At 38.7% G+C, this 26,367-nt stretch overlaps 1 protein-coding gene across 6 annotated transcripts in view; it reads left to right on the top strand.

Annotated features, from left to right (window-relative positions):
* Positions 1-26,367, top strand: part of PPP3CC (protein phosphatase 3 catalytic subunit gamma) — an 87,843-nt gene that overhangs the window by 58,437 nt on the left and 3,039 nt on the right. For 2 of the 6 annotated variants that reach the window (XR_007132215.1, XR_007132216.1), the window contains exons 9-15: positions 2,030-2,155; positions 3,136-3,207; positions 13,197-13,223; positions 14,122-14,203; positions 14,823-14,920; positions 23,456-23,485; positions 24,598-24,904. Coding sequence is in view for 4 of the 6 variants with exons in the window: in XM_047760773.1 (XP_047616729.1) it covers positions 2,030-2,155; positions 3,136-3,207; positions 13,197-13,223; positions 14,122-14,203; positions 14,823-14,920; positions 23,456-23,485; positions 24,598-24,824 (662 nt within the window). In the remaining 2 variants the exon portion in view is untranslated. Of the gene's footprint in view, positions 1-2,029; positions 2,156-3,135; positions 3,208-13,196; positions 13,224-14,121; positions 14,204-14,822; positions 14,921-23,455; positions 23,486-24,597; positions 25,106-26,367 lie in introns of those variants that run through there. The other 4 variants (XM_047760773.1, XM_047760775.1, XM_047760774.1 and 1 more) reach the window with 4 other exon arrangements.

Here is a 26,367-nt window from a genome sequence, read left to right on the forward strand (position 1 = left end):
AAGCATTGGTCAAAGTATAAATTGCTACACTACTGTTACATTTTACTTTTATTGTGCCTGGTGTGATTACATCAGAGGACCACACTCATCTGATATATAAGGTCTGGTGTGTTTGTAGTTGGTGGTTTCTTAAGTCTCATTACTTTATAGTCATATCTTGTACATGCAGTTGGGGAAAGTAGTTTAAAAGAGGTCCACAATATACTTACTATTTCCTCTGTTTCAAAGTAAACTATGAAATAGCACATCTTATTTCAATCTGATTTGAATTAATTATCTCTGGATGTCCTTAGTGACTTGCTGTCCATTTTAAAAAGGTATTTCTTTTAAAAGTGTCTTCCAGTCTTACGTTTCCTTTTTGCTTCTCATCCTTCTTTTCTGAGTCTTAGCTATCCTCCAATACTCTGCTTCTCCCTAACTCCATTCTTTCTTAATTCCTTTTTCCTAATATTTCCAATGTATTAGAGAGATTTAGTTTTTGTTCTTGTTTCCTCCCTTATCAATGGTATGTGCCACTTGTGTCATTAAATTTCCTCAAGGACAGTTAGTGTCCCTAGTCCTGGTATTTGTGACGAAGACTTTCCCTTCTTACTCGCTTTTTTAACCTTACTATTAAAAATGTCTATTGATGACCTAGTGAATTTATCAGTATGCTAGGCTGAAACATGTCATCTAAATCAGCGATCACTTTATTAGCTTACTAACTGCCAGCTCATTCTTTGCCTCTTTTTAATCTGGTCTTGTTCTTGATTATTCCTTTAGTAAACTTTTAAAGTTACAGTTGATTCTGAGCTTTTTGTTTGCTTTGACATAATTGGTAATGTACTTTACTTTGAAACAATCTTATTTTCCTTGTTTATTTCTAAAGCTTATTGTTGGTGGTGGGCGGAGGAAGAAAACATGGCATCTGAAATAATCTCTGGTGGTACTCAATTTTTCCCCATACAAGTACCTCTTTTCTTAGAAAAACAAGTCTGTCCCTCTTTCCTTCTTCTCTTTCTTCTTCTGTTGCTTTTCTTTCTTGCATACTCTTTCGACTTATCGGCACCAACAGGTATTTATTAGTTCTGGGTACATGAAAGACCTTGAAGTCATGATTTTTAAAGATACCTATTCCTATTTTTGTGTCCACCTCCCACCTCTTTTTCTTGTTTAGATTGAAGAAATTGTTGAATATTTATGTATTCATCTAACTTAAGTAAAATGCATATACATGGAAATAATGGGACCTATACATGGTAGCCAGTTTTAGGTTTTTAAAAGCTAAAAATCTTATTTTCATATATCTTCTTTATAATCTATAATATAATTTTAGACATTCACTGACTTAAATTTTTGAGAATACTTAAATTTTCAATAAGCAAAGAAACAGGAGCCAGGAGATGACCTATATATACGAACTGGTTAGTATGAAACATGTATAGAGTGTGAGCAATATACTGATGGTGTATAGGAGAGATAGGCACTTTTTTGTTCACATACTGTGTGCAGAGATGATTTAACCTACTTTGAGCCTTGTTATGTTGCTCCAAGTTTACCATCTATTTGTATCCCCCACCGTGAATTAATAATTGCTATAAATTATTATAAATTTATAGGACGTTTATAAAACCCTTTGGCTAATGACTAGCAAAACATGTTGTGTCCATTTAATGAGAAATATTTGCCTCAAAGAAAAGTTGTAATTATAACCATTTGGCCTATAAAGGGAAATTATGATGAAATTTTTCCCATGTGGAATCTGAGATTCCTTTACTGTCAAGGCCCTTTGAAGTTTCAGAGTTTAGTTTCTTTTGTATTTTTATTATAGAAGTTCTTCAGGTAACTTTGTTCCTTGGGATAATTCTTAAAAGAATGGACTGTATAACATGCTTTAAAATTTTTCATCTGCCCTTAAATACTGAGTCCTGAATTTATAAGTGGAAAGCAAATTCCTGAATTCTGTGTAGTAGGTGCACAGCTGTACAGTGCATACTGGCTGCCATGTCATGTTCGTCTGTGCTCAACTTTCCTTCTTTTTCCTTTTTAGCTGCTGTATTAAAATATGAAAACAATGTCATGAATATTAGGCAGTTTAACTGTTCTCCACACCCATACTGGCTTCCAAACTTTATGGATGTTTTCACATGGTCTTTGCCTTTTGTTGGGGAAAAAGGTAAGAGAACTAAAGCATCTGGACCATCAGTTGTTCTGACCAGTGACTGAGCACCCTTATATTTGCATGAGTCTCCCGATGGTTCAAAAGTGTTTCTCTTAAAAGTTCTCAGAAATGGGGAGTTCCCACTGTGGCTCAGCAGGTTATGAACGCAACTAGTATCCATGAGGATGCGGGTTCAATCCCTGGCCTTACATGGTGGGTTAAGGATCCGGTGTTGCTCTGAGCTGTGGTGTAGTTTGCAGATGTGGGTCTGATCCCGAGTTGCTGTGGCTGTAGTGTAGGCCGGCAGCTGCAGCTCCCATTTGACCCCTAGCCTGGAACTTCCATATGCTGCAGGTGCAGCCCTAAAAAGCAAAAAAAAAAAAAAGTTATCAGAAATGTTTTCTGTTTTTCATTGTTCTCTACAAAGATTTTTAAGTGGCACTTAATTGATTGAAATCAAAATTCTAGTCTAAATGTCAATTTAAAATAATTGCCCTGCTATGATCAAGATGTTAAAATAAGTAACAATAAAATAAAATAACCATTCCTTCAGTCATTTCTTCAGCAATAAAGAAATTTAATATTGTCCTTAAAATTTTGTTTCTTCATCTCTACAAATCAGCTGTGCAAGTATGGAATAAGCCTTTTGTACTTGGGACTTGTGGTTTAATTCCTTTGTAAAATGAGAGATCTTTTCATGTGTATTATCAGTGAGGAAAAGGCTCTGGGCAGCAGTCTACTGAAATCAAGTAGTTAAGCAGTAGAATCTTTAAAAACTCCAGACTTTAACTGGAGCAAGTAATCTCCCTAAAATCTATGTTAACCTGAACATCTGTACTTAATGCTGCTAATTATAGCTACTCCAAATAGCAAAATGACAAATCATTTTTACCTATATCTATTTAACGTGCATGTTTATTTATATAGCCCCATCATTTTAGAGAAAGTACCTTACTAATTATATAAACTTTGGTTTATTTTGTCTTATCATCTAGTCACAGAGATGCTGGTTAATATTCTCAACATATGCTCCGATGATGAATTGATTTCTGATGATGAGATTGAAGGTAAACTTGCCTTTTCCTTCTTTGAACTAGAAATGAAGATGTTTTGGTCTTGGTCTTTGTTTTGAATAATTTTCTTTGTCTTATTAAAAAAGAATTGTGTTCGTTGTAGAAAAATAAAATGTGAAAAATACAAGAAACCATAAATTAAAAAAAAAAAAGTCACCCATAATCCTACCATCTCATAGATACCACTGTTAACATCTTGATGTAAATACTATATTAGTGGAATTCTCTTGTGGTGCAGGGGGTTAAGGATCTAGCACTGTCACTGCAGCATGTTGGGTTCACTACTGTGGCTCGGGTTTGATCCCTGGCCTGGGAATTTCCACATATTGTAGGTGTGGCCAAGAAATAAAATACTGTATTAGCTGAATTTTCCCCCCTCTTTTCTCTTTAGCAAGAATGAAGTCATGATATTATCATTGTAAACATTTACTGGTTTTTCGTAGACTAATTTTTAATGGTTACATAGTTGTCCATGTTGATCATTTTTTGTTTTAACCACTCCGCTGCTGTTGGATATTGAATTTTTTTTCAACTTTTTTCTTTTAAAACCTCACAGTTTTGAAAATCTTTACGGATGAATCTTTGAGTGTTCTGCTGAACAGCTAATATTTATTATTTGCCTTAAATGTGCCAAGAGCTGTATAGGTCCTTGCTCTCAATAAACTTATATTCTAGTGGCAGGAAAAACAAACAAACAATAAATATAAGTCAATTGTTGATATATGGTGAATATAGGATATTTCCAACATTAGGAAATTTTATTGGTTATTTCCATAGGATAAATTTCTAGAAATTGAAAATCTATGTCAATTAGTACTTACAATTTTGAATTGAATAGAAAGTCTGTAACAGTTTACATTTTGTATGTGTAGATACAGTACTGTCTCTAATACTATTTATTATAATTTTTATAGTCTGGTGTTTTTTTCATTTAATTTTTTTCTTTTTTTTTTCTTTTTTTGCTTTTTAGGGCACCCCTATAGCATATGGAAGTTCCTGGGCTAGGGGTCGAATTGCAGCTACAGCTACCAGCCACAGCCATAGCCACAGCCATAGCAACGTGGGATCCGAGCTGTGCCTGCAACCTGTACCACTGCACCACAGCTCATGGCAATGCCAGGTCCTTAACACACTGAGCAAGGCTAGGGATTGAACCTGCAACCTCGTGGTTCCTAGTTGGATTCGTTGCCGTTGGGCCATGACGGGAACTCCCTATTTTTAGTTATATGAACAATTTTTCTTGTGTTTATTGGGCACCTTTATTTCTTTTTTGTGAATTGTCAATTCATATCTTTTGCTCACTTTTATACTGGACTATGTTTGTTTTTTTCTTATCAGCTTGTGATCTTGATATAGTAACATTTTGTTGTGTTTGTAACCACATATTTTTTTCCTAGTGTGTTGTGGGAGGTTTGATTTTGAAGATAGGACTTAACCCATCTGTAAATGCACAGGATTCTGAAAAGATAGCAGCACCTTAGCACAAACCTCTGACTGTCTCATTCTCTATGAGCTTATGCCAAGGTGATTCACTCAACTGTTAGGATGAACTGTCTACATAGTGGAGAAAGCCTAGCTTACTTTGAGAATATTGATTAGAGTCTTACACATACTTATGCATCAGATTCCACATTGAAGGTGCAGAGCAGATGGAACATAGCTTGTGTTTACCTTTATGAATGGGATAGGAAATCAGTTCAAGGACTAGTTCTTTAGGAAATAGTGCAGCCAAGTGGAATTTAAAACAAAAAATTTAAGTTAGGAAAAGATAAAATATGTAAGAAATAGATCTAGTAAATTTTATATTTAATCTAAGTGGAAATGGAAATTATTGTGAGCTCTTCTGTATGTATTAACTCTATTGTATGTATTCTTAAGGATGTGTTTACTAAATTAGGCCAAAAATTATATATGGGAATATTTATTGAAGTAACACCTATAGTAGCAAAAGATTCAAACAATCTAAATATCTCTCAGTGGAAAGCTGGGCAAATCAGTTATGATATATCCACATGATAGATTCTCTACATGGAAGATTATTTCCCTTTTGTAAGCCTCCTTTCTTCTTCATTTCTCCTCTAGTTAGGTCCCATTCAGCTTATTGTAGCTTGTCATGGAAAATATTTCTGATCTTCTGGACTAGATCCAACAGCCCTGTCATGCTCTTATATCAATGGTGTTAACTGGTTAGCATTTGACAGAATGCAATTTTACATTTATTTATATTGTCACAAGATTAATATATTTATATTGTTACAAATCGCTCAACTATAAACTCACTGAGTGCTGGGACAAAATTTTGCTTACCATTATTGCCTTAAAGCCAAATATTGTGCAGTGTTCATAATAGATAAATATATGTTGAAATACATTGAATTGTATGAAGTACAACTATTAAAAAAATAGAGCTATTGGTGTTGATATGGAAAATGTATTAGATGTTAAGTATAAAAGTGAATGGATAGAATCCTCTCATTCCCATTTTTTACAGGGTGTGAAGGTATAAACTGATACAGGCTTTTATGGGTTTTTTTTCTGCAAGGAAATGAAGAATAACTTTTCAGGTTAAGCTGGAGAACTGAACACACTTCTAATTCCATTCCTCCCCGAAACCACACCAAAACTACAATACAATGTTGGTTTTATTTAAGTGACATAAACTAAAGATTTTCACTGAAGTAATGACACATTAGTTTATATCAATACTGATTCTTAACAAACTAGAAAAGCTAGACAAAATATTTCAAAAATATGCTTCAAAGGCATTCAGAAAGCTAAAAAAGTAATAAAGAATTAGCAAGTAGAGATCTGGAAAAAGGCATAAATCCAGAGAGGTAAGACATTTGGGACTAATTCTCTCCTAAAGACATACATGAATTTCAAAAGAGGAGGCTAAGAGATTGACGAGCCCTCTCAATAGAAGCTAAAAGTTGGGACTCGTGGCTTACCAAAGATGAATTGAGTGCTAGTAAGCTTCTGCTCATTAGTGTGGGACCCCTAAAGGTTGCATCCATGTAAGAGTAAGAGTGAACTGGAAATAGAACAGCCTGAAAGGTACCACAGCCTACCTTCAAATCATTTCAGTCTCTGAAATCTGAATAAGGCAGTCCTAAGCATCTGGCAAAAGCAAACCTTTCTAGACTGAGATGGCATTATATAGGACCTTAAATTACTGCAAACAGTCTTTCAAATGTAATGTGTGGCTCACAACTGAAAATAACTAGACCTTTCATTGAGTAATTAAAAAAAAAAAAAAGGACCTTTGAAGAGCTATAATGACATGAATAAGTACCACCAGAAGGAGTGAAAAAAATAAAAAAATAAAAAACCAACACCCAGGTTCTCTCAACATTGGCTTTATCAGACAAAACTTTAAAATAACTGTGCCAAAAAATCAAAACATTGCTGTGTTCAAGACCATCGAAGACTAGATTAAAATTTTTGGGAGTTCCTATTGTGGCGCAGTGGGAAAAAATCCGACTGGGAATCATGAGGTTACGGGTTCCATCCCTGCCCTCGCTCAGTGGGTTAGGGATCCAGCATTGTCGTGAGCTGTGGTGTAGGTCCCAGACACTGCTTGGATCTGGCATTGCTGTGGCTCTGGCATAGGCCAGCGGCTACAGCTCCAATTAGACCCCTAGCCTGGGAACCTCAATATGCCACGGGGTTCGGCCCTAAAAAGGACAAAAAAAACAAACAAAAAAAAAAAATTGGGGGAGTTCCCCTCGTAGCTTGGTGGAAACGAATCTAACTAGTCCATGAGGATGTAGGTTTGATCCCTGGCCTTACTCAGTGGGTTAAAGATCCGGTGTTGCCGTGAGCTGTGGTGCAGGTCGCAGACATGGCTCAAATCTGTCATTGCTGTGGCTGTGGTGTAGGCCGGCAGCTACAGCTCTGATTCAACCCCTAGCCTGGGAACCTCCATATGCCGTGGGTGTGGCCCTAAAAAGACAAAAACAAAAAAGGCAGAGAACTGTAAGTTATAAAAAGGGATATAGCAGAGTTGATAAAATTCCAAAAGAAAATTCTAGGAATGAAAAATAAAATAAAAATTCAACGGATGAATTTATTACAGATTAAATAAAGCTAAATAGAGAGTAAACAAACCAGAATATAGGTCAGAGGAAACAACCTAGAATAAATCACAAAGAGAAAAATAAAATACCAAAAAAAAGCAAAAGAGGCATGGAGGGTACAATGAATAGGTATCATCTGTGTGTTTGGAATCCTTGAGAAGAGAGAAAGGAGTAATACTAGTATTTGAAAAGATATTGGATAAAAGTTCTCTAAAACTGAGAAGTTATGCCATAGATTGAAGAAGTCCCCAAAAGTAAAGCAGAATCAATTCAAAGAAAAGAACATCTAAGAAGCACATCATAGTAAAAGTTCTTCAGATGAAAGAAAACAAAATCTAAAGCAGCCAGGAAAAAAAATTACTATCACAAGAGAACAATTAGACAGTAGATTCTTGGAGTTCCCACTGTGGCTCGGTGGGTTAAGAACCCAACTAGTATCCATAAGAGTGTGGGTTTTATTTGTGGTCTTGCTCAGTGGGTTAAGTATCTGGCATTGCCCTCAGCTGTGGTGTAGGTCACAAGTGCGGCTTGGATCCTGTGTGATGTAGGCCAGCAGCTGCAGCTCTGATTCGACCCTAGCCTGGGAACTTCCATATGCTGCATGTGCAACCCTAAAAAGAAAAAAAAAAAAAAGACAGTAGATTCTTTTCTTTTTTTTTTTAATTGAAGTAAGGTTGATTTAAAAAGACAGTAGATTCTGGAGTTCCTGTCGTGGCGCAGTGGTTAACGAATCCGACTAGGAACCATGAGGTTGCGGGTTCGGTCCCTGCCCTTGCTCAGTGGGTTAACAATCTGGCGTTGCCATGAACTGTGGTGAAGGTTGCAGACGCGGCTCGGATCCCGCGTTGCTGTGGCTCTGGCGTAGGCTGGTGGCTACAGCTCTGATTCAATCCCTAGCCTGGGCACCTCCATATGCCACGGGGGCGGCCCAAGAAATAGCAACAACAACAACAACAACAACAATAACAACAACAACAAAAGACAAAAAAAAAAAAAAGACAGTAGATTCTTAATGGAAATAATGGGAGCAAGAAACCATGGAATATCATGTTCAAAGTACTGAAAGATAATCATTGCTATACCTAGAATTCTCAACATGGTAGAAATATCCTTCAAAAATGAAGAAGAAGTAAGCATTTTTCAGGTATCTCTCCCTGTAGTAAATATTCTAAGAGAATTACCAGGAGACCTATGGTAAATGAAATTCTAAAGAATATTATTCAAGCAGAAGGAAAATACCAGATGGAAGCTTGGAGATTCAGGAAGAAATAAAGAGAACAAATAGTAGGAAATACGTGCGCTAAATACATCAGCAATTTCATTAAATATAAATGAATGAAAATTGTCAAGTAAGACTTTTTTGGGGCATCACCCATGCTACCAGATACTTAAACCACTGAGAACACAAAAAAGTTCTGGGGCCAGGCATTGAACCTGCGCCACAGCAGCAACCTGAGCCACAGCAGTGACAATGACAGATCCTTAACCCATTCAGCTACCTGAGAACTCTATTATCATAAAATGTTTTTTAAAAATTTGGAGTTCCCTGGTGGTGCAGCAGGTTAAGGATCTGGCAGTTAAGACACTGCTGTGTCTCGGGTAGCAGCTGTGGCACGGTTTGATGCCTAGCCCGAGAACTTTCACATGCCACAGTCATGAGCAAAACAAAAGACAAACAAATAAAAACACTCTATGATGTTTTATAAGAGATGGATCTAGGTGTTCCCTGGTGGCCTAGTGGGTTAAGGATCTGGTGTTGTGACTGCTAAGGTTTGGGTCACTGCTGTGGCATGGGTTCATTCCCTGGCTTGAGAACTTTCACATGCTGTGAGCATAGCCAAAAAGAGAGAGAGAGATATCTAAAGCAAAAAGATACAGAAAGTTTGAAAGTAAAAGGAGAAGAATAAATATATTATCCAGAATAAATACATTATCTACGTCACAGCTGGGAGTAATGCTGGATCCTTAACCCACTGAGCAAGGCCAGGGATTGAACCCGGATCCTCACAGAGACAACATCAGGTCTTCAGGTTCTTAATCCACTGAGCCACAATAGGAACTCCTTCTATGCTACCTTGACAACTTTTCTGTATATCTAAAACTATTCTAAAGTAAAAATTTTTAAGTCAATCATCATAATTCACTGCATTACCAAAAAAAAAAGAAAAGAAAAGAAAGAAAGAAAAATCATTACTTCACCAGGTGTAGGAATGGCATTGGATAAGGTTCATATTTCATTTACAGTAGATCTCTTAAACTAGGCTTACAGAGGTATTATTTAATCTGACGAATGTATCTATGAAAACTCCTTTAGCAAATATATGGAGAAATGTTGATAGCTTTCCTTAGTGATTAGGGACAAGGATACAGTATCTGTATACAATGTCATTATTTATAGATAATGTGACTATGTATAAAGAAATTTTAAATAGTATATAGATTAGGAGTTCCCATCATGGCTCAGTGGTTAACGAAGACGACTAGTAAACATGAGTTTGCAGGCTTGATCCCTGGCCCCACTCAGTGGGTTAAGGATCCGGCGTTGCCATGAACTGTGGTGTAGGTCGCAGACGAGGTTTGGATCCCACATGGCTGAGGCTGTGGTGTAGGGCAACAGCTGTAGCTCCCATTAGACCCCTAGCCTGGGAATCTCCATATGCCACGGCTGTGGCCCTAAAAAGACAAAAGACAAAACAAAACAAATAAAAGAGTCTATAGATTATCAGAATCAAAAAGCCTGTGTAGCAGAGGTACTGGATACTAAGTCAAAAAGCAAAAATAATTCATATTCTATTTACCAGCAACACGCAAAATGAAATTTAAAAATTATGTCATAGACAATGTCATTCCTAACAATAAATCTAACATAGAATATGGGATACTTCTCAGCAACAAACTGTAAAACATTATTTGAGAAATTAAAGGACATCTAAACAAATAGGAAGAAACATCTTGTTCATAGATTATTGGAAGACTCAATAGTATAAAGATATGTTATTCCAGATTGATCTATAGAATCAATACAAAATCAAATATTAAAAGTTTGAGGAGTTCCTGTCGTGGCACAGTGGAAACGAATCCAACTAGGAACCATGAGTTTACGGATTCAATCCCTGGCCTCTCTCAGTGGGTTAAGCATCTGGCATTGCCGTGAGATGTGGTGTCGGTCGCAGGCATGGCTCAGATCCTGTGTTGCTGTGGCTGTGGCATAGGCTGGCTGCTGTAGCTCCGATTGGACCCCTAGCCTGGGAACCTCCATATGCCACTGGCGCAGCCCTAAAAAGCTAAATAAATAAATAAATATATAAAAATACATAAATAATAAAAGACAATTTGAGCCTAAAATTTATATAGAGATGCTAAGGATAGTTTCTAAAATTAATATGGAAATAGCTAGAGTCTTGAAGAAGAATAAGGTGAGAGGGTTTGTTCTATAGGATGTCAGGATTTACTATAAAGCTACGGTAATTAGAATTATTAGTGCAAGAATAGTCAAGCGATGAATCCAGAAATAAATCCACATATATATGGACACTTGATTTACACCAGAGGTGGCACTGCAGAGTATTTGGAAAATGATAGTATTGGTATGGTTTATGGATATCCGTTTGAAAAAAAATTAAACCTGACCCCTGTCATATTCCGAACACAAAAATAAATTCCAGATGGATTAATACATTCAAATATGAAAGGCAAAAAATAAATCTTCTAGTATTTATAATATAGAATGTGTTCATGACCTTGAGGTAGAGAAAAAATTCTTAAACAGAATACAAAAAGCACTAACAATACAGGAAACTGTTGGACTATATTAAAAATAAGAACTTCTGGAAAAGAAGAAGTACTCATATTTATCAAAAGACTCTATTAAGAGTGTGACGAGATAAGCTACAGAGTAGGAGGGGATGTTTGCTACACAACCAACAAATGGCTCATTTGCAGAATATATTAAGAACCACAGATGAGTCAGATGAGATGTCACAAAAGAGGATATCCAAATGGCCAATAAAAATATCAAAACTTATTCAACCACATTAGTCATCATGAAAAGGCAAATTAAAACTGCAATGGATGATTCTACACACCTACAAAATTGGCTGAAATTAAAGGTGAATAACACCAAGTATTGTCCAGAATGTAGCAACAGGAATGCTCATATACTGGAGTACAAATTAGTATATCCCCTTTAGTAGGTAAAGCCAAACGGTTACCAAAAGTTGAAAATATACATACCCTATAACTGAGCACTCTAATTCTAGGAATATACTTAGCAGAAATATGTGCAGCAGAGAGTAATACACTGGAATATTCATAGCAGCTGAATTCAGAATAGCCAAATATTGGAATCAGCCCAGATGACCGCTGACAGTAAAAAAGATAAATTGTGGCATATTCATATAGCAGAATTATATAAATAACAACAAACTGCAGGAACAGGGAAAACATGGATGAATCTAACAAACATCATGCTGAGTCAAAGAAACCAGACACAAAAATATATTATTTGTTCCAATCCATAAAATTTTTAAAAATTAAAACTAGTGCTTGTGGATACAGGCTTACATGGTAAACTATAAAGAACAGCAAGAAAGTGATTTCAGTAGAAGTCAAGAGAATGCTTTTCTTTGAGAAGAGGGAGACTGTAATTTTTAGGAGAGGCCAAAAGGGTGATCTGGGGTGCTGGCAAGGTTCTCTGTTCATTGACCCAATTGGTTATGTAGTCATTTGATTTTTAATAAATCATTGAGTTATACATTTGCTTTGTGTACTTTTCTGTATGTTTATCATACTTCACAATAAGAGCTTTCTTTTTAGTTATAAGCGTACAAAAATGTGGAGATTTTTGCAGGAATTTTGGAAGCTGGAAAACAAATAAATTAGTGTTACTGACTTGGCTGAGTCAAGAAAACTAAAGCCCAGCTAGCTTAGACTGAGGAATGCTGAGTTCCAGCACAGAATCCTTACAGAGCAAAGGAATTGGTAGCCTACACCAAATGCTAAAATTGGGAACTGTAAGTTGAGGGGAGGAGGGAGACAGGTACTGAGGTAAAATAAGTAAAGTAGGTAAAAGCTGCTGTTTGAAAGGCAGTTTAAAGTCGTAGCTGCCACTTCTCCAAGACTGGAGGCTAACCTCTAGAAAGTGTAAATGAAAGAATTTTGGACAGGAGTACAATTAAGGGCATCAATACTTTGCCCCAAATGTGGATTAAGTGGCCATATGCATTCTCAGTACTGAAACAGAGAATTCCCTAACACACGCCCACCCCAATCACTCTGAATGGAGGGTTCCAAGTTGACAGTCCACCCACCGCTCTGAAACTTTCTGATCCATCATTTTTAATCATGAGCAGACACCAAGGATTATGGGATTCCTCAGGAAAGTCTCTTAAAAGAGACAACAGCAAAAACAACAAAAAGCAACTTGAATGAACTGGAGATTCTGAAGAAAATATGGAACTTACAAGATGGAAAAGCTATAATATCTCCAGAAAGATATGTTACTGAATCCATTATGCAAAAACTTGATGTTCTTCTTAAGAGATTTGTAAGCTGTTCATTCTGTTCTTTGTTTTTGTTCATTGGTTTGTTTTCAGCATTATTTGTTCCACAAATAATACATTTTTCTTTGTCTAATTGTATTTTCATGATCTGTGGGGATAGAATATGTTGAAGAATAATGAATGAACTAATATAAAACTTTTAAGAAATAAATGACTGTCAAGAAATCTGTAATTTATATTTTATCATACACCAAAGATATCTCTTCTGAGCTTATTTAGGTAATAGCCTGCTTCTCTCATTGCATTTCACTTTGATTTTTTTTTCTGTCTTCCATGCAAACTTAAATTTCTCTTCCCATATTTCTATTTTCATCTCCTTGTTTATTGGTGTCTCTTCTCCCTGAAGATCACTACATTTCAAGCTATCAGAAAGGTATCTGACCAAAATGTGCTACAAGCTTAATACTCGCTGTCTGTTCCACCACAGTCTATTAATTAGACTTTTTTAGTTGTAGCAGGTAATTTCAGACAGGCTCTCCATCCTCCCTTTCTGTTTTAATGTGTATGTTTTCTCTGGACCCTGCTGTAAAATCCTGCAGGATACTGAGAGCTGGGGGGTGAGGAGTTTCTGACTTTTGAATGCGGTCACCTGATGCATGCCTGAACCGTGGCTTCTCATGTGTGAGCTGTATCCTAAATCTTAGATGAGAACAGGCCATAAAATCTTATGTTAACTTTGTTGATGTTGCTTTGTAAACTACGTTACCTATCATCATAATTTGCATTGCACAGTCATCTACTGTAGGAAATAACTCACTAGTTTGTAAATGAGGATTGTAGAATGAAAGCAGCTCTCACTGAATTCAGGAGGGCTAGCTGTGTGTTGTGTTTACATGTAGAAAGCAACTGCTCAAATCATCACTTGCCATTTGGCAGGCCAAACCCTGCATCCTAAGGTGGCCACAGCATTCTCAAAAGAGGTCTTTGCTGCAGCAGCTGTCTTTGTTTATGTGTGTGTATTTCATCCTTCACTGTGTTCTACATCTCGGAACCACAAATAAGTTCCTACTTCCATAGATCTGCTCAATCTGTCTTTTTTTGTGGTTCCTCCACTTTTTCTTTCATCTTTTTTCCCTGTCTCCTGGATTATTTTTTTTTCTCTTGCTCCTTAGAACTTCCTGGGATTTTTGTTTGTTTAAACAAACCTAGACCTTGGTTTCTTTTTTAAAAACAACAGTTTCTTTAATTTGGAAAGACACTTCATCTTGCATTTTAAAAAACTAACCTGCTAACATATCCCTTTAACATACTTATTCTTTGTATTCTCTAAGGAGGCACTACAGTTCGAAAGGAGATCATCAAGAATAAAATCAGAGCCATTGGAAAGATGGCACGGGTCTTTTCAATTCTTCGGTAAGGATAACTGTCATTACGTTGTGGGATAAAAGCATTTTGAGAGTAATTTAGAAGGTGATTTCTGAATTAGAAATTAGAAATCTTTTAGAATTAGAATTTGATTTTAGAACTGTAGGTCTTTGGGTTGTGCACAGATTGAGTCAGCCCTACATGGTAAAGTCACTAGAAATGTTCTAGCAACAATTAATTGGGATGAATTTAGATATTGTGCAGTGAATGCAGTGATTTAGTGTGGATTCTAGAGCCAGATTGCCTGTGTTCCCATCCTGCTCTACATCTCAGCTGTGTCATCTTGCACCTCATTTTCCTTGTCTGTTAAAAAATCAAAATAGCAGGATCTGCCTTACAAGGTTATTAGGAGGATTAAATAGAATAATACATGGAAAACATTAGAGCAGCACCTGACTATTAAGTGACTCTAGTTGAAAACCTGGCTAACTTTAAAATTGGAATATCTACAGAAAACTTCCCTTTCTTTGAGTCAGGGAAGGAGTAGGGCAAAGGAGAACTTGTCCTCCATCTCTGTGCATCTCTTCTTCACCTTTTCCCAGTATCTTTGGGTTGCTGAGTTTTGGACACCCTGGCATTAACCCAGGGCTTTGATCTTCCTTTGCAGGGAAGAGAGTGAGAGTGTGCTGACTCTCAAGGGCCTGACTCCTACTGGTACACTCCCTTTGGGTGTCCTTTCAGGAGGAAAGCAGACCATTGAGACAGGTGAGTATGAAACATGCTCCTTTTGTGGAGGTGTGTGCCTGTTACCTAGCAATCTATGTAAAATTAAAATTTATTTAATTTTATTATCTGAGTTCTCTTGTGGTGCAACAGATTAAGGATCTGGTGTTGCCACTCTAGTGGCTTGGGTCGCTGCTGTGGCTCGGGTTTGATCCCTGGCCCAGGAGCTTCCATATGCCGTGGGCATGCCCCCCCCCCCAAAAAAAACAGAGAAAATTAGAGCTTCTTTCAATGATGATGCTAAAGCAACTGGATATCATCTCTGGGGGAAAAATGGATCTTGACCCTTCTCTCCACACACAAAAACTAAATCAAAATGAATTATAACTTAAATGTAAAAGGTAAAACAATAAAATTCCCAGAAGAAAATATGGAGAGTAGGCATTGGGGTAGATAAAGTGTCCTTAAATACAACACAAAAAGTTCTAACCTTAAAAAAACTAACGAATGAGTTGTGTTAAAATTAAGAATGTCAGAGTTGGAGGAGTTACCGTTGTGGCGCAGTGGTTAATGAATCTGACTAGGAACCCTGAGGTTGTGGGTTCAATCCCTGGCCTCGCTAAGTGGGTTAGGAATCCGGTGTTGCCTTGAGCTGTGGTGTAGGTCGAAGACACGGCTATGATCCCGAGTTGCTGTGGCTCTGGCATAGGCCAGCGGCTACAGCTCCAATTAGACCCCTGGCCTGGGAATCTCCATGTGCCGTGGGAGCGGCCCTAGAAAAGGCAAAAAGACCAAAAAAAAAAAGAATGTCAGAGTTGGAGTTCCTGTAGTGGCTCAGTGGCAGTGGTTAATGAACCCGACTAGTATCCATGAAGATGTGGGTTTGATCCCTGGCCCAGCTCAGTGGGTTCAGGATCCAGCATTACTGTGAGCTGTGGTGTAGGTCGCAGATGCGGCTTGGGTCTGGTGTTGCTATGGCAGTTCCAATTCAACCCCTAGCCTGGAAACTTCTATATGCTGCAGGTACAGCCCTAAAAAAGCAAAAAAATTAGGAATGTCTATTCGCAAAAACGTGAATAGATTAAGAAAGGGAAAAGGCAAACTATAAACTAGGAAAAGATTTTGTAGTACATATATCTAACAAAGGACTTATATTCAAATTATATAAGGAACTACAACTGAATAAGAAAAACACGACCAATTTTTTTAAAGGGGGCTAAAGGGAGTTTCCACTGTGGTGTGTGGGTAAAGGATCTGGTGTTTTCTTTGCAGCAGCACAGGTTTGATCCCTGGCCTGGTGCAGTGGGTTAAGTAAGGATCCAGCATTGTGGCAGCCATGGCGTAGGTCACAGCTGTGGCTTGGGTCCATCCCTGACCCAGGAACATCCATATACCACAGATGCAGCCAAAGAAGAAAAAAAAAAATTGTCAAAAAGATTTTAGCAAGTTTTTCACAAGATGGTATCAAAATGGCCAAAAAGCATATGAAAAGATGTTTAAAGTAGTTACTCATCTGGGAAATGGATATCAGAACCACAGTGAGGAGTTCCTGTTGTGACTCAGTGGGAACGAATCTGACTAGTATCCATAGGCATACAGATTCGGTCCCAGGCCTCGCTCAGTGACCATGAGCTGTGGTGTAGGTCACAGACATGGCTCGGATCTCATGTTGCTGTGGCTGTGTTGTAGGCTGGCAGCTACAGCTCTGATTCAACCCCTAGCCTGGGAACCTCCATATGCCATAGCTGCAGCCCTAAAAAAAAAAAAAAAAAAATTAAAACAAAACCACTTTAGCTTTATTCATAATAGTCCAAAATGGAAAACAACCCACATTTCCATCAATAGTAAGGTAGGAATTCCCTGGTGGCTCAGCTGGTTAAGGATCCAGCATTGTCATTGCAGTGGCTTGGGTCACTGCTGTGGTGCTGGTTCCATCCCTGGCCTAGGAGCTTCTGCATGCCATAGGTGCAGCCAAAAAAATAGTAGGATAGGCGTTACCATCATGGCTCAGCGGTAACGAACCCAACTAGTATCCATGAGGATGCGGTTTGATCCCTGACCTCGCTCAGTGGGTTAAGGATCCAGCATTGCATTGAGCTGTGGTGTAGGTCACAGATGATGCAGTCCAGAAGCTGCAGCTCCAGTTAGACCCCTAGCCTGGGAACTTCCATATGCCACAGGTATGGCCCTTAAAAAAAAAAAAAAAAAAGTAGGATAAATAAATTGTCTTATATTTATTCAATGGAATATTACTCAGCAGTAAAGTGTAACATTATCAATACATGCAGAAACATGATTGAATATCACACACATCATGATAAACTAAAAAACTACACACAAATGGAGTTCCCATCATGGAGCAGTAGAAATGAATCCAATTAGGAACCATGAGGTTGCAGGTTCAATCCCTGGCCTCACTCAGTGGGTTAAGGATCTGACATTGCTGTGAGCTGTGGTATAGGTTGAAGACGAGGCTCGAATCTGGCATTGCTGTGGCTCTGGCGAAGGCCAGCGGCCACAGCTCCAGTTAGACCCCTAGCCTGGGAACCTCCATGTGCCATGGGTGTGGCCCTAGAAAAGGCAAAAAAAAAAAAAAAAAAGGAACAGGAAAACTAACACTTCTGGGTGGGACCAAATTGAGCAGCAGCTCCCATGGCAGCTATGGCATATACGGGCCTCTCATCATGATGAGTGTGTCATGGGGCTTCGTCAGCTTCCTTGGAGCCCTGATTCATCCCTGAGGGTCTCAACCTCACTGCTGCTAGCTCTTATCATGAAGAGAATCCCTCCCTCTGTATGTAAAATCACCTCCATATCCAGTCTACCTTCCTTGACTCACCTCTTTTGGCCATCAGCTGCCTTAAACATTCACATCACAATTGAGTATCTTATACTTATTTTTTTCCTTTTACACTTCGATGAATTATGTGCCTACTTAACCTAAACCATGCTGACTCCATGAAATGTTCACACACCCTTCTGAGATAGAAAGTGCTATTCTTGGAGTTCTTGCTGTGGTGCAGCAGGTTAATGATGTGCTTGTTTGTATGGAGATCCCTGGCCCTACGCACTGGGTTAAGGATCTGGCATTGCTGCAGTTGCGGTGCAGGTTGAAGCTGCAGCTCAGATGCAGTTCCTGGCCCAGGAACTTCCATATGCTGTGGATGCAGCTGAAAAAGAAGGAAGGAAGGAAGCAAGGAAAAGAGAAAGAAAGAAAGAAAGAAAGAAAGAAAGAAAGAAAGAAAGAAAGAAAGAAAGAAAGAAAGAAAGAAAGAAAGATTGATTGATTCTCTTCTGAGAAATATATTATTCTCTCCTTGGTCTTGTGGATTTGAAAGTGGCTTCTGCCTGCTCACAACATGGGAGTCCCCAAAGTGTTTAAAAACAGTTCCAATACAGTAAGACCCCATGGGGCAGTCAGGAGGAGAACTTGCTCAGAGGGAAGATCTGTCCCACTGGAATGATGCCAAACTATATTTTCAAGATGGATTTATTTCCACCATCTTTTAGGATAAATTATTTTTCTGCTTTCAAAAAAAGGTGGGGGGAGAGAATGGACAGATTAATTAATGGCAAAAGAAGTCAGAGTGGTGCTTCCTCTGGTGGGAGAACATGGACCCAGAAGGGGCGCAGGGTGCTTCTGGAGTAGTGGAAATGTATTGTGTCCCTATCTGGGTGGTAGTTACACAAGTGTACACATATATAAAAATATATTAAGCTGTACACTTCAGATTTGTACACATGTTATGACTCACTTGTGTATGTTGTATACCCTCATGTGGGGGGCTAGAGTTTTTCACTCAGAGAGGGAGTTTGCCTCTTTGCCTGCAGGCCATATCCTACAACAGTGCCACAGTCACCTCCTTAGCCAGAGCGTCTGCTCTAAGAATTGTGTGGGTGCTGACTCTATAGAACCCTAGAATGAAAAGAATAATGTTGGTCAGAATAAACAGCCAAGCAAGGGGAAGAGAAATGAGATCAAATCATTGGATGACTATTCCAGGCATGAAAACTGGAGTTGGAGTCCCCCCCTGTCGTGCAACAGGATCAGTGGTGTCTGTGTAGTGCTGGGATGCAGATTCAATCACTGGCCTGACACAGTGGGTTAAGGATCTAGCGTTACCCACTTGGCTCTGAACCCTGGCTGGAGAACTCCATATGCCATGGGGCAGCGAAAAGAGAAAGAAGAAAGAAAACTGGAGTTGAAGCATTGAAAGTTAGAGTTTCACTGCTTTTTTGCCCCCTTGTTTTTTGAATTGTTTCTACTTAACTTTTTCTTTTTCTTTGTCATCCTGACACAGGAATTCTTTGTGTTTTGTGAACGTTCCAGTGCTATTGATTAATAGGAACCACACCTCCTCCCCTCTTTTTATAGGATTGATTTCCTCCTCTTTCAGATTGAACACTGAAATATTAGAGGTTAGCAATTTATAAGGAAGAGAGAACATTTTCTCCTAGGAAGTACATAATTAACTTTCTTCTATAGTTTGATAGAATCAATAAACTGTTTCAGATTGAATTTTTCTCTCAAATGCACAGTTTCTTGTGAGCAAAATGCTTTCCCCCCCAACTTTGCTGCTAGTCCTGTGAGATATTCCAAGAGCAGCTCTGACAGGGCATTTTAGAGTTGATAGGTAATGTGGAGAAAGAAACACAGTGTCCTTAGCATCCTTTCTTAAAAAGTTCCAAAAATTTGCTGATCACAAAGTTGTTATTTTAATCTCAACCAAATTCTTCTAGACCTTGATTGGAAAGAGTAAATCTGCAAATCTGAGATAAGTAACGAAAAGAATTTTATAGATGTGTAATTTGGAGATTTGTTGTTTATGATCCTTGGGTTGCCTTTTGTTCTCAGTCCCAAATATATCTAGTTTCTCTTCATTCTTAACTTGAATATGAGTGCTTTAATCAATATAGGGTTGTTTATTGATACCTCCCAAGTTGATAGAAATCTTAGGAATGTGTAAGAACAAAAGTTGGTTGCAGCCAACTTTTTAAAGCTGTTATTCTCTCTGATTGGCATGAACTGAGTTTATTTTGTCATTTTCCCATCAGAGCCTCTGTTCCACAGGTTCATTGGCAAAGTGGAACATGAGCTAAAAAGGGCCTTTTATTGTTTTATGTAACTTTACTTGGAGAGCTTTCAACCACCAATATCCCATCCCATGCGGCCTTATAGCCTACATTCATTTATGCCCCACCTTGTTCCAAGAGGGATTTGAGTAAGTTACAGCGTACATACAACACAGTGAAGTGAAATAAGTATGCTTGGAAATTGGAGCACAAAAGGAAAACATAACCAGTGAAAGCCATTAGTCAGCCACAGATTTGACTCCAGGCTTCCTAGTAGCCAAAATGAAGAGGAAACACTGTAAGATAAGAAACAGGTCAATTATAAATTGGACTACATCAAAAGTTGGAATCATCAATAAAGTGAAAAAGGCAACACACAGCATAGATGAATATATTTACAAATCATACATCTGGTAAGAGACTAGTATCTAGAAAATGCAAAGAACTCTTATAACTGAATAATAAAAAGACAAATAACCCAATTGAAATGGGTAAAATATTGAATAGACATTTTTCCAGAGAACATATAAAATGGCCAATAAGCATATGACAAGGTGTTCAGCATCATTAGACATTACCCTCAATGAGATACTACTTTAAACCCACTAGCATAACTGTAATTAAGAAGACGAATAATAAGTGTTGGTGAGAATGGAGAGAAATTGGGACCTTCTTACACTGCTGGTGAAGACGGAAAATGGAGCAGCCCTTTGGAAACCAATCTAGCAAGTTTCCTAGATGATTAAACATAGAGTGAATCATGCAACCCAGCAGTTCCACTCCTAGTCATATACCCAGAGATATGCAAACATTCATGCAAAAACGTGTACGCAAATGTTCATAGCAGCTGCTTTGTAATAGGCAGTGTAAACAATACAACTGTCTATCACCTGATGAATGGATAAACAAAATATGGTATATGCATACAATGGAATACTATTCAGTCATAAAAAGGAATGCTGTAATGTTACAATTCTCAACATGAATAAACCTTGAAAATGTTATGCTAAGTGAAAGAAGCCAGTCACTAAAACCACATATTGTATGAGTCCATTTATACAAAATGTCTAGAACAGGCAAATCTGTAGAGACAGTAGATTAGTGGTTGACTGTAAGGTTAAGGGGAAGGGATGAGGGATGGAAATGGCTTTTTTGGAGGGTGATGAAAGTATTCTAACCATAGAATACAATCATTGAATTGTATGACATAAACAAGTGAATTTTATTGTGTATGAATTATATTGCAGTAAAGATTTTTTGAAAAAAGTTCTGGACGTTCCCGTTGTGGCTCAGCAGTAGTGAACCTGACTATTATCCATGAGGATACAGGTTTGATCCCTGGCCTCACTCAGTGGGTTAAGGATCCAACGTTGCCATGAGCTGTGGTGTGTGTAGTTTGCAGACATGGCTCGGATCTGGCATTGCTGTGACTGTGGTGTAGGCCGGCAGTTGCAGCTCCAATTAGACTCCTAGCCTAGGAACTTCCAAATGCCTTGGGTGTGGCCCTAAAAAGCAAAAAAAAAAAAAAAAAAAGTTTCTCAGTTTCATATGACTGTTTCTTTTTGTTGTTGTTGTTTTGCCTTTTCTAGGGCCGCTCCCACGGCAGATGGAGGTTCCCAGGCTAGGGGTCTAATCGAAGCTGTAGCCACCGGCCTATGCCAGAGCCACAGCAATGTGGAATCCGAGCCGAGTCTGCAACCTACACCACAGCTCACGGCAACGCCTGGTCCCCAACCCACTGAGCAAGGCCAGGGATCGAACCTGCAACCTCATGGCTCCTAGTCGGAGCCATTAACCACTGCGCCATGACAGGAACTCCGAATATGACTGTTTCTTATAAGGAATCCTCAGTGCAGACTGATATCTTTTTTTTTTTTTTCCTCATCTTTTCTAGGGCCGCAACTGCAGCATATGGAGGTTCCCAGGCTAGGGGTCGAATTGGAGCTGTAGCCGCCGGCCTACACCAGAGCCTCAGCAGCTCTGGATCTGAGCCACATCTGCAACCTACACCACAGCTTACGGCAATGCTGGATCCTTAACCCACTGAGCGAATCCAGGGATCAAACCTGCAACCTCATGGTTCTTAGTTGGATTTGTTAACCACTGAGCCATGACGGGAACTCCAAGACTGATACCTTAATACCCAGTGCAAAAAGCAATTCTAGGAGAACTCAAACAGTGTGATACTAGTATACATTTTACCACAGATATAGCTTTTAAACTCTAATTAGACCAACATTCTGTATACAATTTCACATATTGCTTTGTTCTCCCGCTTCCTAACAGTTGCTTAAGTGATATGTTCTTTGAAGGCACTATCATTTTGTTGGTAAGAGTTTATTTGTTCTCTTTGAGGAGATTTGAGAGGATGTGACATTGCTTTAACACATGCCTATGAATGGTTGACACATGTAAGCACTTGATAAGTTGATTCCAAGTTTCCATTTTTCACATTGTGTTGGGAAGTTAATTTTCACTTCTTCCAGTTTCTCCTCTCTGATTGATATAAAAAGCCCCAGGAACAGCAAACTTAGTGTTCATTCTTCTTCCTTGCCTTCTTTTTAAAAATTAGTATTGGAGGAACTGACAGGGCTGTCCTGATAGGATCTTTCTTACTACAACCTGTAACCTTTTCATGTATTAGGGCTTTTACTATCTTAGAAAGAAAATGCAAGACAGTTTACCTGTTGGTACTAATTTTTAATTTTAGCTTCCTTTTCCATCACTGAAGGAAAATAGCACCTTCTTAGTAATTGGCCTGCTCTCTCACACAGCGAATGGAAGCCATATGGGTTGGAAATGTCAGCCTCTGCTGTGTCTCAGATCCCAGATGGTACATGAATTTGGATTTGGAATTGAATAGCTTTATGCCTTTGGCAGCTTAGCATCCCCCCTCCCCGAAAAGAAATAACCCCTCACTTATAACCCATTTTTCTCTACTTCCAAATACCAGTCTGTTATTCAAAGGCCACCCTTTTTTATTAAGTAATTCTAAAGGACATTTGGACTCCACACAAGTTTACTTGGAAGCATTAAGAAATAGTTTTAAATAACTTTTTTTAATAGGACACAGCAGCAGCTCATTCAACACCATCTGAACTATCACAGACTAAAGAACAGTTGTAATATTGAATGATTTGACTTGACATATTTTGACATGTGAATGCCAGGTTGTAAATCAGCAGCTGGCTATTTAAAATAAGGAAAGCGACATAGCTCTTGGTTTCCTCTAGTCCCCATTGTCTTAGCTATGGATGCCATTAGCTAAAAGATTCTCATGCCACTTGCAATGTTAAAAATAATAGAAACTCCACACCTCATACTCCCCACCCCATTTAGTTTTTTAAGTGATCCTCTCGCTTTTCTAACTAGTTGACTTTTATTATGGAAGAGAATAGGCCATAAGGTGGGACCTTGGGATATCTGTGCTGGCAGCAGTGCTGTTGGTTTACTCACTCTTTTTCTGTCTTCATTTTTGCATGCCACTGCTCCTGCCTCTTACAGCCACAGTAGAAGCGGTAGAGGCCCGGGAAGGTATGGCCATATTCCTCTGATAGATGTGATCATGTGTCTGTCTACTAGTTTTAAAAAGCTTTGTCAACAGTTGAAATCTTTTATTATTGCATCACCAGAACTGTAACAGTGAGGATAGGAATAGATATCTCCAGGCATGCTCACAAAGTGTTTCCTTCGTGTCCTGTATTAATTTAAATGACCCTCTCCACAGCTAAAGGCCTTTCTGGGCCCTATCAGTTTTAATGCAAGGGCTGAAGCTTAAGCAGCTGGTCATGGGGGGTCAAGTGATATCATCTCATAGCCCTTCCGCATCCAAGAGGCATCCATTTGGTTATCAGAGATTCAAGCCATCCGCCTCTTTATCTAATGATTCCAAAGCATATCAAGAGTGGAGACAAAAGTAGATGGGAATTTGATTTGTTTCTGAAGTTTCCCTAAGTCAGTCAAACTAAATTACCATTGTCTCTATGAAAGCAAATTTAAAGTAACAAATTGTCTATAAATCTGAGGATAAAAACCATTGGACTTCATAAACTGGTGTCATCAATTTAATTGTTCTGTGAGATAAGGTGGTTCACAATGGGAATGCCTTTCCTTGGTGATACAAAAAGTTCAGTCAGAAAGAAAATATCTAGAATTGATCTTTTAGATGGCTTTTAACTTATGTTCAGCTCCTGGTTGTGCAAGATAAAACACTGTCCTTCTAAGCAAACAGATTCGCTCTTTTGTTACTTTTTTGTGTGGTTGATGTGATGTTTGTGTTAGAGTAACTACTCTGCTTGACTTGTTCTACTGTTCTAGTGTTGCCTTTTTTCTCTCTCACTGAGCACGTTTCTGGCCCATAAGAGACGCTTTCAAATGTACTGGGGCTTTTTGTCAGGTTTACTTTTGCTGTGATTAATTGTATTGAGCTTCAGTGAAAATTACTTTGACAGTTTCAGTGGCCCTTTGGGCTTTAAGGAAGCAGTAGCTTCAGCCAAGGCTAATTGAAATCAAATATTGCCCATTCCTTCACCAGACATGTGCTCCACAGCCACCATTCTATGTTTTTCTCTAGGAGGTTCGTATGCTAAGAACTTAGAGTCCCTTTGCTGTCTAATTGAGCTCCTCTTTTTCCTGTTTTTCTGTAGCCATCAGAGGGTTTTCGCTTCAGCACAGGATCCGCAGTTTTGAAGAAGCCCGAGGTCTGGACCGAATTAATGAGCGGATGCCACCCCGCAAAGATAGCCAGTACTTTGATGGGCCAGTGAAATTGGTAACCCCTGTCCAAGCAAACGCTGTGCACAGGAACGACAGGGGGAGAAGAGCCAGTAATGACTCGGAGCCCAGCAGTGGTACAGGAGGATCCAAAACTTAAGAACACATTTTACTTATTTATTATTGGGAAACAAAACAAAAACAACTTAAACCTGGAGGTGCATTTATCCTGTAAGAAAGGTGACCATTTTGTAAATTCTTTTAATTTATGTTGAATATATATAAAAAGTGCATCTGTTTTGTTTTTCCCTTTTTCCCCTGATTTTTAGGAACTGATCCAATTGCCTGATACATATGTGAAGTCTTGTGCTATAAAGGGGACCGTCCCCTAATAAAAGGGCCTTGGAAACCTCCACCCTGGGTTTCTGACTTGAATAACTAGCCAGCCTTTTCTCTTGTTTTTTTGGATGCTAAAATCTTTCATTTCAGACTAAGCGCTTTTCAAACACAGAAGGGTTTTTTCTTTTTCCTTTCTATAGGGTACCACTGAAGAAGATCTCTTAAATTTCAGTGGCTAGAATTTCTCTTCTTACGGAAAACTTGATTATAGAACTTCTAAGTGAATAACCCAAATGCAGTGATTTTAAAGGGCCAAGGGAAATGTTTTCCATAATAACCCACTTTTCTCTGGACTCAGTTATTCTGACTGTATTCTAGTACACCAAAATAAAAAATAATGAGGGGTTTTCCTAGAATTACTTAAAATTTGTTCATCTAACCATGAGCATGATTGATTGAAACTTCCCTTAGAACTTTGGAGGTTTCTTAAATGTTGCCACATCCTTTTGCTTTTATTTTTGAACCCTGGGTGACTTAGTCCATCTGCAAAGGAAGCAACAGGTCTAAATATTTTATAAATGCCCTATGTAGAACCTTGAACGGTCAGACCGTTCTGTGTGTATACCCTTCTGTGTTACTGCACCAGCTCCCACATCTATTCTCCTCAGCATCCATCTGTTTTTCTGTGTCAGCATTTTTGAAACCAACTAGGGTAATGGAAACTGACTAGGTTAGAATGGTCCCCTTGCCAACTGGAAGTCTTGCTGAAGGGCATTGGATGAGTGAGGATTTCCTGTCCATTAATTACTGGGATGTTTCTCCATTTCTCAACACTCATTAGGTTGAATTGTGTGTCAGTCTCTGGCAGCCTGTTTTGGAATATGGAAACAATTGTTCAGATACAATATTTGAATAATCTTCCTTTAGTTTTTCAAATCACAATCAACCCCGTCATGGCTCAGTGGTTAACAAACCCGACTAGTATCCATGAGGACTCGGGTTTGATCCCTGGCCTGCTCAGTGGATTAAGGATCTGGTGTTCCTGTGATCTGTGGTGTAGGTCAAAGACACAGCTTGGATCCGGAGTTGCTGTGGCTGTGGCATAGGCTGGCACCTGTAGCTCCAAGTCAGCCCCTGGGCTGGGAACTTCCATATGCCATGAGTGTGGCCCTAAAAATACAAGGCAAAAAAAAGTGAAGGAAATTTCAGGGATCCTTAGGCTCCCATTTGTGGTTTAGCCTGGTGACAAGTGCCATGTCGTAATACTCATTGGTCAGCTTTGCATTGAGTGTACATGTCTGGGCAACACTACATCAAAGTGCATACTGTGGAATTAATGTCATTCAGCATGTAGGTGTCCAGCA

The sequence above is a fragment of the Phacochoerus africanus genome, chromosome 15 (assembly GCF_016906955.1).
Source record: "Phacochoerus africanus isolate WHEZ1 chromosome 15, ROS_Pafr_v1, whole genome shotgun sequence".
NCBI lineage: Eukaryota > Metazoa > Chordata > Mammalia > Artiodactyla > Suidae > Phacochoerus > Phacochoerus africanus.